Consider the following 15808-nt stretch of genomic DNA (forward strand, 5'->3'; position numbering starts at 1 on the left):
ATCCCGGCTCCTTTCGCCGGTCCAGCATTGCTCTGTTCCAGGCCGCAGCACATTTAGTGCTGTCCTCAGTGTCAGAGAGGCAGTGGAGCAGGGAAATTCTGGTCGGTGGGAGGGGTACATCCTGTCCTTGGACCAGGCCAAGGCTTTTGACCGGGTGGACCACGAGTACCTCTGGTCGGTCCTTCTGAGGTACGGCCTACCGGGGGGGTTTGTCAATTGGCTACAGACCTTATACACTGGGGCTGAGACTTTTGCGCTGGTGAACGGTTGGGTTGGAACCCCCTTTGAGGTTGGGTCTGGTGTCCGCCAGGGTTGTCCCTTGAGCCCTTTGCTATATGCGTTCGCAATTGATCCTTTTCTTAAAAGGATCGATCGTGGGCCATTGGCGGGAGTCGGGGCCGGCCTGGAGGGGCCGGAGGCCACTCAGAGGGTGGTTGCGTACGCAGACGACGTCTCCATTTTTGTCTCCTCGAGAGGGGAGGCAGAGTGGGTGATGTCGGAAGTGGAGCGTTACTCATTGGCATCTGGGTCCAAGATCAACCGGGATAAGTGCAAAAGTCTCTGGCTGGGAGGAGGAGATCCTGGTTTTGATCTCCCGGACACCCTTCCAGAGCCTCAGGGGTCTGCTAAGATCTTAGGAGTCGAAATTTGGCCCGGGTGATTACCCCAAGAAGAACTGGGAGGATAGGCTGAATCTAGTTGCCCAGAAGGTCGACCAATGGAAGGGTTGGTCCTTAACCCTGAGGGAAAGGGTTCACTTGGCCAAGGCCTACCTGGTGCCCATGTTGCTTTACCTGGGCAGTGTGTGCATCTTGCCAGAACCTCTCTGGACTCGGGTCTATAGCCTGTTCTTCCAGCTGTTATGGGGGAACAGGCTCAACCTAATCAAGAGGGAGGTTACTTACCTACCAAGGACACTAGGCGGGTTAGGTATGGTTAACCCGGTGGTGTTCCTAGTGAACACCTTTGTTAAGATCAACCTGGCAAACCTCTGGCAAGAGAGGGCTCCTTGGTGGATATCCTCCTGCAGGGGGTGGTTTCGGCCTTTCTTCCAGGAATGGGAGAGAGGAGGGCAAGTGAAAGACCTGCGTACACCTCACGGACATCTCCCGGCTTATGCCACCCTGGCGCTGAAGATTGTTCGCCGGTGGGGTCTGGAGGTGTGGGAGATCAGGACCATGTCGAGAAAATTTCTTGACAAGAGGGTCCTGATGACCCACTTCCAGAAGCCCCTGGCGCTCAAAGACTGCCCAAGTAGTGACCTCGGGGTGGGATTAAAACTTTTAAATTCAGCGAGGATTCCCCAGAAGTTTTGGGATCTGGCTTGGCGTTGCTTCCATGGGAGACTGTATGTGAGGGGCAATCTAAAGTGCAGAAGCTCTGATGATCGGGATTGCCCCCGGGAGGAGTGCGGCGGAGTGCTGGAAAGCATGGAGCATTTCCTGCTTCATTGCCCTTTCAATACAGAGGTATACAAAAGGGTGGGAGCCTCCATTGGTTGGCCAGGCCTAACCAGCCTCTCCTATGCTGGGTGGGCCTATGGAGTGTTCGGAGACCTCGGTGGTAGGGACCATTGCACCTTGTTTCTAGTCAGTATAGTGGTCAGGCACTTTATGTGGAATGCACGATGTCTAGTTTCTACCCAGAAGAAAATCCTCCTAGTGGATGAGGTTGTTAGCAATATCATGGGTGACCTGGTGAAGGTGCATTCTTTGGAGGTTGGCAGATTGGGAGCATCCAAAGCCTCTCGTCTTTGGAGGGGCTTTTCCTTTTGGGTGCCTTAATGTGTCTGCCTTCATGAGGGAGGGGGGGGTCGTCACCGGTGCTCAACTGGAGGTGGGGGTCTGCGTTCCGCTGAGGCACCAAAAAAAATATAGCGATAGGGCTCGGAATAAGGGAAAGGTGAGGGTCAGCATAGGGTCAGCTTTCAATAGGGTCAAGAAAGGGCTAGTAATAGGGTAAGGAGATAGGGCAAGCGATAGGGAGGGTGCAGCGGTGGACGTGGTACCTTGGCCTCTGGGGGGGGTGCTGGGGGGGGGGCTTTCCCTTCTCTCTATCTGGTGATGGGCTAGGTAAGCACTGGAAGATTTTTGTTTTGTTTAGGATTGAAATGGCAGGAAAAAGGTTTACAAGCGACCGAACTTGGTGCTTTCGGGTACGGTGTATTTTGTATATGGTTTGGTATTTGGACAGGTTGGTGACGTGTATTGTATTATATTGTAAAAATGTTGTTAGAATAGGGATAGACTTAAGGGGGTTAATAGATAGGTTGGGAGGGGTCGGGGGGGGGGGGGTTTGCCTGACCCAGCCCCGGACTATGCGGACATGGGAGGACATGGGGCGGGGGGCTGGGCTGGGGTGTTGGGTGTGGTGGTGGGGGCCAGCATCTGGACTATGCGGACGTGAGAGGACATGAGGCGAGATGCTGGCTGGGGTGGTGGAGTTTAGGTAAGAAGGGTAAGGTTAAGGAAAGTCAGGATGTGTATAGTGTGTTTAAAAAAATAAAAATAAATAAAAAAAAAAAAAATATTATAAAAAAAAAAAAATTGGAAAAAAAAAAAAAAATTGGGATTAGTATTATTATATTTTGGATTTTTGGGGTTATTATTATTATTATTTTATTTGTTATTATGTTGTTTGATTATTATCATTATTATGTTGTTTCTTTAGGCCCTTGGGTGACGCGGGTCGGGGGATTTTCTGTTAGTACTTTGGATTACGTTTATATGATGTTTGTATATATTCTAGTTATTGTTTAGTTTCGGATGAAGTGTAGATGTAAGTATATAAGAGTGGGGTGTATGTGGCCGGGTCTGGTATCGTTTTCTCTTCTCATATACAGAGATGTATATAAGAAAATTTGTTTATAAGAATTGGGTTGTGACTTTTTGGTTATATGGAATTAGTTATGTATTTGTTTTTCAGTTTATGTTTTGTAAATTTATATAAAATAAAGAGATACAGGATAAGTAATGTAATGTATGTACACAGTGACTCCACCAGCAGAATAGTGAGTGCAGCTCTGGAGTATAATACAGGATGTAACTCAGGATCAGTACAGGATAAGTAATGTAATGTATGTACACAGTGACTCCACCAGCAGAATAGTGAGTGCAGCTCTGGAGTATAATACAGGATGTAACTCAGGATCAGTACAGGGTAAGTAATGTAATGTATGTACACAGTGACTCCACCAGCAGAATAGTGAGTGCAGCTCTGGAGTATAATACAGGATATAACTCAGGACCAGTACAGGATAAGTAATGTAATGTATGTACACAGTGACTCCACCAGCAGAATAGTGAGTGCAGCTCTGGAGTATAATACAGGATATAACTCAGGATCAGTACAGGATAAGTAATGTAATGTATGTACACAGTGACTCCACCAGCAGAATAGTGAGTGCAGCTCTGGAGTATAATACAGGATGTAACTCAGGATCAGTACAGGGTCAGTAATGTCATATTACAGCACCACATGTTCTCTGCATTTTTTTTATTACTTGCAGAATGCTATAGAACTTCTTTAAAGGGAACCTGTCATCGTTAGATTAGAGATGAAGTATGAACTGGTGGCACCAACTATAGGGCTGAAGTGCCAATCATGGGCTATAAGTAATGTCCACGACCTCCTTAGAGCCATTTTATCAGGACGTTATGCTTGTGGAGGATCTGCTGAATGTCTTACATCACTAGCCCCAATTGTGCAAATGCTGCATTATCAGGGAACGTGCCATAAATGTGAGGAGTCGTGCTCGTGGCGTTCATCAGCAGCGCCTTTGTGGAGATGAGTCATGTCTCCTATGTACCGGCTGCAGGATGACAGGTGTCAGTGTATGGGGCGCCTCCATCCCGCGTTACATCTTATTACAGGTCTAATAGTCTCTGATGCACTCAAAAATGTGGAAGAAAATGTCTAGACAAACGATTTCCAGGAGTGAAGGGCAGACGGTACCTCCTTAGTGTGACTGTGAAATGAGACGGACATATCCAGCAGCAGCTTCCTCTGCTCCACTCTGCGGACAAAGTCCTGAATCCGCACCTCCAGGTGCCTGGCCGCCTTGTAGATCTCCTCCGGGTCACATTCACCGGTCTGAGCGAGCTGCTCCGCCGCTTCCAGCAACTTGTCGGCATTGGTGTACGTGTTCTGGCAAAGACAAGATCAGACAAAATGTAAGACTAAAAAACCCTTTAATGAGTTGTGGTTTTCATGTTAATGTGGCCACTAGGGGGTTCTGTTCTAATGTTTCTTTGTTTTTTAACTATATTGAAAAAAGTTTTTCAACACAAAGGACCTTATGTGGGATTTTTGGCAATTGCGACATTACTCACGCATGACATCACATATACACATGCAATTTCAAGCGACCCCATAGGTTAACACCGGAGTATTGGTCACCGGAACGTAAATCTGCATCGTCACATGAACATTCCCGTCACCGGCCACATGTAAGGAATACAATCCAAGAGCGCAACTACTAAACGCCTAAAACTCGATTCTGCCGGCACATAGGGAGGGGGCACGTGGTACTTAGTTGCTAGGAACAGTTGCTATGGTTACTGCATCCACCCACCAGATTAAAGACTACATGTAAAACGGCAGCATTATGTAATCATGTACGTACAGTGCGAGTTAATACGATTACGGGGAATGGTGGTAAATACAGCATCGGACCCATTCACACCTGCAGATCCCTCCTCCTAATCGTCTACAATAAATTTCTATGTAAATATAGCTTTATCGTAGTATCAATTACACAATATCTGCTTGCTGTCAGTGAATGGACACATTCTTAATTATATCCAGAGGCCAAGACTCTAGTATTCGCAGCTAAAAGTTTGTTACAATGAATCAGTGCAGGAAATCCTCTCTCTCTCTCCGGAAATTTGACGGAGCCGGATGTAAACTCAGGCGATAACATAAACGGGGCTTCAATTTCTGTGAAGGGTTAATCCCATTTCAATCTCATGTTGTGTTTGTTACTCTGCAGGATGATGAATTCGCCGCCCACCGCACATTCGTAACGCTGTTTTTCCGCACTTCAAGATCTCAGGAATTATGATAAATTCAGCCATTCAAAATCATAAATACCTGCACAAACATCACAGCAGTATATACCATCCCCCGACCATCCAAACACACTCATCATCCTCATCATCCCATGGTAACACAATGTGACGGGGGAGCTGTACAGATACAATGTGACGGGGGAGCTGTACATTACACAGAGATACAATGTGACGGAGGAGCTGTACATTACACAGTGACACAATGTGACGGAGGAGCTGTACATTACACAGTGATACAATGTGACGGAGGAGCTGTACATTACACAGGGATACAATGTGACGGAGGAGCTGTACATTACACAGAGATACAATGTGACGGAGGAGCTGTACATTACACAGTGATACAATGTGACGGAGGAGCTGTACATTACACAGAGATACAATGTGACGGGGGAGCTGTACATTACACAGAGATACAATGTGACGGAGGAGCTGTACATTACACAGAGATACAATGTGACGGAGGAGCTGTACATTACACAGGGATACAATGTGACGGAGGAGCTGTACATTACACAGAGATACAATGTGACGGGGGAGCTGTACATTACACAGAGATACAATGTGACGGAGGAGCTGTACATTACACAGGGATACAATGTGACGGAGGAGCTGTACATTACACAGTGATACAATGTGACGGAGGAGCTGTACATTACACAGTGATACAATGTGACGGGGGAGCTGTACATTACACAGGGATACAATGTGACGGAGGAGCTGTACATTACACAGAGATACAATGTGACGGAGGAGCTGTACATTACACAGAGATACAATGTGACGGGGGAGCTGTACATTACACAGTGACACAATGTGACGGAGGAGCTGTACATTACACAGTGATACAATGTGACGGAGGAGCTGTACATTACACAGTGATACAATGTGACGGGGGAGCTGTACATTACACAGTGATACAATGTGACGGGGGAGCTGTACATTACACAGTGATACAATGTGACGGAGGAGCTGTACATTACACAGTGATACAATGTGACGGAGGAGCTGTACATTACACAGTGATACAATGTGACGGAGGAGCTGTACATTACACAGAGATACAATGTGACGGGGGAGCTGTACATTACACAGTGATACAATGTGACGGAGGAGCTGTACATTACACAGTGATACAATGTGACGGGGGAGCTGTACATTACACAGTGATACAATGTGACGGGGGAGCTGTACATTACACAGTGATACAATGTGACGGAGGAGCTGTACATTACACAGAGATACAATGTGACGGAGGAGCTGTACATTACACAGTGATACAATGTGACGGAGGAGCTGTACATTACACAGGGATACAATGTGACGGAGGAGCTGTACATTACACAGTGATACAATGTGACGGGGGAGCTGTACATTACACAGTGATACAATGTGACGGAGGAGCTGTACATTACACAGTGATACAATGTGACGGAGGAGCTGTACATTACACAGAGATACAATGTGACGGGGGAGCTGTACATTACACAGGGATACAATGTGACGGAGGAGCTGTACATTACACAGTGATACAATGTGACGGGGGAGCTGTACATTACACAGAGATACAATGTGACGGAGGAGCTGTACATTACACAGTGATACAATGTGACGGGGGAGCTGTACATTACACAGTGATACAATGTGACGGAGGAGCTGTACATTACACAGTGATACAATGTGACGGAGGAGCTGTACATTACACAGAGATACAATGTGACGGGGGAGCTGTACATTACACAGGGATACAATGTGACGGAGGAGCTGTACATTACACAGTGATACAATGTGACGGGGGAGCTGTACATTACACAGTGATACAATGTGACGGGGGAGCTGTACATCACACAGTGATACAATGTGACGGGGGAGCTGTACATTACACAGTGATACAATGTGACGGGGGAGCTGTACATTACACAGTGATACAATGTGACGGAGGAGCTGTACATTACACAGAGATACAATGTGACGGAGGAGCTGTACATTACACAGTGATACAATGTGACGGGGGAGCTGTACATTACACAGAGATACAATGTGACGGAGGAGCTGTACATTACACAGGGATACAATGTGACGGGGGAGCTGTACATTACACAGTGATACAATGTGACGGAGGAGCTGTACATTACACAGCGATACAATGTGACGGAGGAGCTGTACATTACACAGTGATACAATGTGACGGAGGAGCTGTACATTACACAGTGATACAATGTGACGGAGGAGCTGTACATTACACAGTGATACAATGTGACGGGGGAGCTGTACATTACACAGAGATACAATGTGACGGAGGAGCTGTACATTACACAGTGATACAATGTGACGGAGGAGCTGTACATTACACAGTGATACAATGTGACGGGGGAGCTGTACATTACACAGTGATACAATGTGACGGGGGAGCTGTACATTACACAGTGATACAATGTGACGGGGGAGCTGTACATTACACAGTGATACAATGTGACGGAGGAGCTGTACATTACACAGAGATACAATGTGACGGAGGAGCTGTACATTACACAGTGATACAATGTGACGGAGGAGCTGTACATTACACAGGGATACAATGTGACGGAGGAGCTGTACATTACACAGTGATACAATGTGACGAGGTAGCTGTACATTACACAGTGATACAATGTGACGGAGGAGCTGTACATTACACAGTGATACAATGTGACGGAGGAGCTGTACATTACACAGGGATACAATGTGACGGAGGAGCTGTACATTACACAGTGATACAATGTGACGGGGGAGCTGTACATTACACAGTGATACAATGTGACGGGGGAGCTGTACATTACACAGTGATACAATGTGACGGAGGAGCTGTACATTACACAGGGATACAATGTGACGGAGGAGCTGTACATTACACAGAGATACAATGTGACGGAGGAGCTGTACATTACACAGTGATACAATGTGACGGAGGAGCTGTACATTACACAGGGATACAATGTGACGGAGGAGCTGTACATTACACAGTGATACAATGTGACGAGGTAGCTGTACATTACACAGTGATACAATGTGACGGAGGAGCTGTACATTACACAGTGATACAATGTGACGGGGGAGCTGTACATTACACAGTGATACAATGTGACGGGGGAGCTGTACATTACACAGTGATACAATGTGACGGAGGAGCTGTACATTACACAGGGATACAATGTGACGGGGGAGCTGTACATTACACAGGGATACAATGTGACGGAGGAGCTGTACATTACACAGAGATACAATGTGACGGAGGAGCTGTACATTACACAGTGATACAATGTGACGGAGGAGCTGTACATTACACAGTGATACAATGTGACGGGGGAGCTGTACATTACACAGTGATACAATGTGACGGAGGAGCTGTACATTACACAGTGATACAATGTGACGGGGGAGCTGTACATTACACAGAGATACAATGTGACGGGGGAGCTGTACATTACACAGAGATACAATGTGACGGAGGAGCTGTACATTACACAGTGATACAATGTGACGGAGGAGCTGTACATTACACAGTGATACAATGTGACGGAGGAGCTGTACATTACACAGTGATACAATGTGACGGAGGAGCTGTACATTACACAGTGATACAATGTGACGGGGGAGCTGTACATCACACAGTGATACAATGTGACGGGGGAGCTGTACATTACACAGTGATACAATGTGACGGGGGAGCTGTACATTACACAGTGATACAATGTGACGGAGGAGCTGTACATTACACAGAGATACAATGTGACGGAGGAGCTGTACATTACACAGTGATACAATGTGACGGGGGAGCTGTACATTACACAGAGATACAATGTGACGGAGGAGCTGTACATTACACAGGGATACAATGTGACGGGGGAGCTGTACATTACACAGTGATACAATGTGACGGAGGAGCTGTACATTACACAGCGATACAATGTGACGGAGGAGCTGTACATTACACAGTGATACAATGTGACGGAGGAGCTGTACATTACACAGTGATACAATGTGACGGAGGAGCTGTACATTACACAGTGATACAATGTGACGGGGGAGCTGTACATTACACAGAGATACAATGTGACGGAGGAGCTGTACATTACACAGTGATACAATGTGACGGAGGAGCTGTACATTACACAGTGATACAATGTGACGGGGGAGCTGTACATTACACAGTGATACAATGTGACGGGGGAGCTGTACATTACACAGTGATACAATGTGACGGGGGAGCTGTACATTACACAGTGATACAATGTGACGGAGGAGCTGTACATTACACAGAGATACAATGTGACGGAGGAGCTGTACATTACACAGTGATACAATGTGACGGAGGAGCTGTACATTACACAGGGATACAATGTGACGGAGGAGCTGTACATTACACAGTGATACAATGTGACGAGGTAGCTGTACATTACACAGTGATACAATGTGACGGAGGAGCTGTACATTACACAGTGATACAATGTGACGGAGGAGCTGTACAGTACACAGGGATACAATGTGACGGAGGAGCTGTACATTACACAGTGATACAATGTGACGGGGGAGCTGTACATTACACAGTGATACAATGTGACGGGGGAGCTGTACATTACACAGTGATACAATGTGACGGAGGAGCTGTACATTACACAGGGATACAATGTGACGGAGGAGCTGTACATTACACAGAGATACAATGTGACGGAGGAGCTGTACATTACACAGTGATACAATGTGACGGAGGAGCTGTACATTACACAGGGATACAATGTGACGGAGGAGCTGTACATTACACAGTGATACAATGTGACGAGGTAGCTGTACATTACACAGTGATACAATGTGACGGAGGAGCTGTACATTACACAGTGATACAATGTGACGGGGGAGCTGTACATTACACAGTGATACAATGTGACGGGGGAGCTGTACATTACACAGTGATACAATGTGACGGAGGAGCTGTACATTACACAGGGATACAATGTGACGGGGGAGCTGTACATTACACAGGGATACAATGTGACGGAGGAGCTGTACATTACACAGAGATACAATGTGACGGAGGAGCTGTACATTACACAGTGATACAATGTGACGGAGGAGCTGTACATTACACAGTGATACAATGTGACGGGGGAGCTGTACATTACACAGTGATACAATGTGACGGAGGAGCTGTACATTACACAGTGATACAATGTGACGGGGGAGCTGTACATTACACAGAGATACAATGTGACGGGGGAGCTGTACATTACACAGAGATACAATGTGACGGAGGAGCTGTACATTACACAGTGATACAATGTGACGGAGGAGCTGTACATTACACAGTGATACAATGTGACGGAGGAGCTGTACATTACACAGTGATACAATGTGACGGAGGAGCTGTACATTACACAGAGATACAATGTGACGGAGGAGCTGTACAATACACAGTGATACAATGTGACGGAGGAGCTGTACATTACACAGTGATACAATGTGACGGAGGAGCTGTACATTACACAGGGATACAATGTGACGGAGGAGCTGTACATTACACAGGGATACAATGTGACGGAGGAGCTGTACATTACACAGAGATACAATGTGACGGGGGAGCTGTACATTACACAGAGATACAATGTGACGGGGGAGCTGTACATTACACAGAGATACAATGTGACGGAGGAGCTGTACATTACACAGTGATACAATGTGACGGAGGAGCTGTACATTACACAGTGATACAATGTGACGGGGGAGCTGTACATTACACAGTGATACAATGTGACGGAGGAGCTGTACATTACACAGTGATACAATGTGACGGAGGAGCTGTACATTACACAGTGATACAATGTGACGGAGGAGCTGTACATTACACAGTGATACAATGTGACGGAGGAGCTGTACATTACACAGAGATACAATGTGACGGAGGAGCTGTACAATACACAGTGATACAATGTGACGTAGGAGCTGTACATTACACAGTGATACAATGTGACGGAGGAGCTGTACATTACACAGTGATACAATGTGACGGGGGAGCTGTACATTACACAGTGATACAATGTGACGGAGGAGCTGTACATTACACAGTGATACAATGTGACGGGGGAGCTGTACATTACACAGGGATACAATGTGACGGAGGAGCTGTACATTACACAGTGATACAATGTGACGGAGGAGCTGTACATTACAGTGATACAATGTGACGGAGGAGCTGTACATTACACAGTGATACAATGTGACGGGGGAGCTGTACATTACACAGTGATACAATGTGACGGAGGAGCTGTACATTACACAGCGATACAATGTGACGGAGGAGCTGTACATTACACAGCGATACAATGTGACGGAGGAGCTGTACATTACACAGCGATACAATGTGACGGAGGAGCTGTACATTACACAGGGATACAATGTGACGGAGGAGCTGTACATTACACAGTGATACAATGTGACGGAGGAGCTGTACATTACACAGTGATACAATGTGACGGAGGAGCTGTACATTACACAGTGATACAATGTGACGGAGGAGCTGTACATTACACAGGGATACAATGTGACGGAGGAGCTGTACATTACACAGGGATACAATGTGACGGAGGAGCTGTACATTACACAGAGATACAATGTGACGGGGGAGCTGTACATTACACAGTGATACAATGTGACGGAGGAGCTGTACATTACACAGAGATACAATGTGACGGAGGAGCTGTACATTACACAGCGATACAATGTGACGGAGGAGCTGTACATTACACAGGGATACAATGTGACGGGGGAGCTGTACATTACACAGAGATACAATGTGACGGAGGAGCTGTACATTACACAGTGATACAATGTGACGGGGGAGCTGTACATTACACAGAGATACAATGTGACGGAGGAGCTGTACTTTACACAGTGATACAATGTGACGGAGGAGCTGTACATTACACAGGGATACAATGTGACGGGGGAGCTGTACATTACACAGTGATACAATGTGACGGAGGAGCTGTACTTTACACAGGGATACAATGTGACGGGGGAGCTGTACATTACACAGTGATACAATGTGACGGAGGAGCTGTACATTACACAGTGATACAATGTGACGGAGGAGCTGTACATTACACAGTGATACAATGTGACGGAGGAGCTGTACATCACACAGAGATACAATGTGACGGAGGAGCTGTACATTACACAGTGATACAATGTGACGGAGGAGCTGTACATTACACAGGGATACAATGTGACGGGGGAGCTGTACATTACACAGCGATACAATGTGACGGAGGAGCTGTACATTACACAGTGATACAATGTGATGGAGGAGCTGTACATTACACAGTGATACAATGTGACGGGGGAGCTGTACATTACACAGGGATACAATGTGACGGAGGAGCTGTACATTACACAGTGATACAATGTGACGGAGGAGCTGTACATTACACAGAGATACAATGTGACGGAGGAGCTGTACATTACACAGTGATACAATGTGACGGAGGAGCTGTACATTACACAGTGATACAATGTGACGGAGGAGCTGTACATTACACAGTGATACAATGTGACGGAGGAGCTGTACATTACACAGAGATACAATGTGACGGGGGAGCTGTACATTACACAGAGATACAATGTGACGGAGGAGCTGTACATTACACAGTGATACAATGTGACGGAGGAGCTGTACATTACACAGTGATACAATGTGACGGGGGAGCTGTACATTACACAGGGATACAATGTGACGGAGGAGCTGTACATTACACAGTGATACAATGTGACGGAGGAGCTGTACATTACACAGGGATACAATGTGACGGAGGAGCTGTACATTACACAGTGATACAATGTGACGGAGGAGCTGTACATTACACAGAGATACAATGTGACGGAGGAGCTGTACATTACACAGGGATACAATGTGACGGAGGAGCTGTACATTACACAGGGATACAATGTGACGGGGGAGCTGTACATTACACAGAGATACAATGTGACGGAGGAGCTGTACATTACACAGTGATACAATGTGACGGGGGAGCTGTACATTACACAGTGATACAATGTGACGGAGGAGCTGTACATTACACAGAGATACAATGTGACGGGGAGCTGTACAGATACAATGTGACGGAGGAGCTGTACAGATACAATGTGACGGAGGAGCTGTACAGATACAATGTGACGGGGGAGCTGTACAGATACAATGTGACGGGGGAGCTGTATATGACATAATTGCAGGTGGTGGAGCAGGACTGTTCTGCGTATTGATTACAGATGGAGTAGATTCAGGTGTCTCCATTATTATCGGATTATAATTGGTCTCTACCGGTCACATTCACTCCAGCCCTTCCCCCGCGGTTAATGACTACAGATCCTCGTATGGATTGGGGGAGGGGGACGCCTGTCCTGGACCCTTCAGCTGCAGAAATAAACGACATATAATAATACCTGTGCGACCTCCTCGAAGTCGTCGTGCCTCTTCTGCAGCGCCCGCGCCCGGTGCAGCGACTTGCCCACGCCCGTGTGTTTACTCAGAAACGCTTCTCCGTGATTCTCGATCCAGTCCAGGACCTGCAGGCGACAAGAGACAGAAGACGGTGACTGGAGGGGGTGACGTGACACAAAGTAACGGGATGAACAGCGGTCCAGTCCTCCGCTATATATAACACAGCATGGAGTCACATACCCCTCCCCCACCGCACGTTATCCACCAGCGCAGGGAACGGTTATACATGGCGCGTTGCCGCTAAACCTCGCCGCACATCCAATAATACAAGAATCCATCCAAAGTCAACTACACGCGACCCAGACCGATAGTGTTACCACCAGGCGGGCAGCGGGGGTCGCCGTGCCAGGACCCCCCAATAGACCGACCTCACAGCATTGGAGATAATCGCAGTTTCATATTTTATTATTATTAGTCACTTTGTTCTGTGTCTTCCCACAATTCCCTGCCTGGAAGGAACAGAATGCTAGAACTGCAGTGAAGACTGACACACTCCTATGGGCGGCTATTGTTAGTGTTACTAGATGGAAAGTCCAGAAATGGCTTCAGACAAGAGGGCGACTCGGGCGGATCCGCTCTTATTCCGGGGACAATCACTGCTTTATTTTGTGGCTGCGGAGACCGGGACCATTGATGATATCTGTGCAGTGTATCGCGGCTGCTGCGGAGGAGGTTTATGCTGTTGCTTCTGATCCTCGCAGTTGTCAGTTACATGTCAGCTCGGAGAGAGTCGCACAATGGAGGGGCAGCGCTGGGGGTCAGCACATACAATGGAGGGGCAGAGCTGGGGGTCAGCACATACAATGGAGGGGCAGAGCTGGGGGTCAGCACATACAATGGAGGGGCAGCGCTGGGGGTCAGCACATACAATGGAGGGGCAGAGCTGGGGGTCAGCACATGCAATGGAGGGGCAGAGCTGGGGGTCAGCACATACAATGGAGGGGCAGAGCTGGGGGTCAGCACATACAATGGAGGGGCAGAGCTGGGGGTCAGCACATACAATGGAGGGGCAGCGCTGGGGGGTCAGCACATACAATGGAGGGGCAGAGCTGGGGGTCAGCACATACAATGGAGGGGCAGAGCTGGGGGTCAGCACATACAATGGAGGGGCAGCGCTGGGGGTCAGCACATACAATGGAGGGGCAGAGCTGGGGGTCAGCACATACAATGGAGGGGCAGAGCTGGGGGTCAGCACATACAATGGAGGGGCAGCGCTGGGGGGTCAGCACATACAATGGAGGGTCAGCGCTGGGGGTCAGCGCATACAATGGAGGGTCAGCGCATACAATGGAGGGTCAGCGCTGGGGGTCAGCGCATACAATGGAGGGTCAGCGCATACAATGGAGGGGCAGAGCTGGGGGTCAGCGCATGCAATGGAGGGGCAGCGCTGGGGGTCAGCACATGCAATGGAGGGGCAGAGCTGGGGGTCAGCACATACAATGGAGGGGCAGCGCTGGGGGTCAGCACATGCAATGGAGGGGCAGCGCTTGGGGTCAGCACATACAATGGAGGGGCAGCGCTGGGGGTCAGCACATACCATGGAGGGGCAGCGCTGGGGGTCAGCACATACCATGGAGGGGCAGCGCTGGGGGGTCAGCACATACAATGGAGGGGCAGAGCTGGGGGGCAGCGCATACAATGGAGGGGCAGCGCTGGGGGTCAGCACATACCATGGAGGGGCAGCGCTGGGTGGCAGCGCATACAATGGAGGGGCAGCGCTGGGGGTCAGCGCATACAATGGAGGGGCAGCGCTGGGGGTCAGCACATGCAATAAAGGGGCAGCGCTGGGGGTCAGCACATGCAATGGAGGGGCAGCGCTGGGGGTCAGCGCATACAATGGAGGGGCAGCGCTGGGGGTCAGCACATACAATGGAGGGGCAGCGCTGGGGGTCAGCACATACCATGGAGGGGCAGCGCTGGGGGTCAGCACATACCATGGAGGGGCAGCGCTGGGGGGTCAGCACATACAATGGAGGGGCAGAGCTGGGGGGCAGCGCATACAATGGAGGGGCAGCGCTGGGGGTCAGCACATACCATGGAGGGGCAGCGCTGGGTGGCAGCGCATACAATGGAGGGGCAGCGCTGGGGGTCAGCGCATACAATGGAGGGGCAGAGCTGGGGGTCAGCGCATGCAATGGAGGGGCAGAGCTGGGGGTCAGCGCATACAATGGAGGGGCAGCGCTGGGGGTCAGCGCATACAATGGAGGGG

The 15808-nt window shown here is 48.4% G+C and overlaps 1 protein-coding gene across 5 annotated transcripts in view; it reads right to left on the reverse strand.

Annotated features, from left to right (window-relative positions):
- The window catches only part of KALRN (kalirin RhoGEF kinase), a 263889-nt gene that overhangs the window by 208499 nt on the left and 39582 nt on the right, over positions 1 to 15808 (reverse strand). For all 5 annotated transcript variants that reach the window (XM_075829015.1, XM_075829014.1, XM_075829013.1 and 2 more), the window contains exons 8-9: positions 13542 to 13664; positions 3955 to 4146 (exon numbers count right to left, since the gene is read on the reverse strand). In XM_075829015.1, coding sequence (XP_075685130.1) covers positions 3955 to 4146; positions 13542 to 13664 — 315 coding nt within the window. The remainder of the gene's footprint in view (positions 1 to 3954; positions 4147 to 13541; positions 13665 to 15808) is intronic.

This window comes from Rhinoderma darwinii, chromosome 6, assembly GCF_050947455.1.
Source record: "Rhinoderma darwinii isolate aRhiDar2 chromosome 6, aRhiDar2.hap1, whole genome shotgun sequence".
In the NCBI taxonomy this organism is placed as follows: Eukaryota; Metazoa; Chordata; class Amphibia; order Anura; family Rhinodermatidae; genus Rhinoderma; species Rhinoderma darwinii.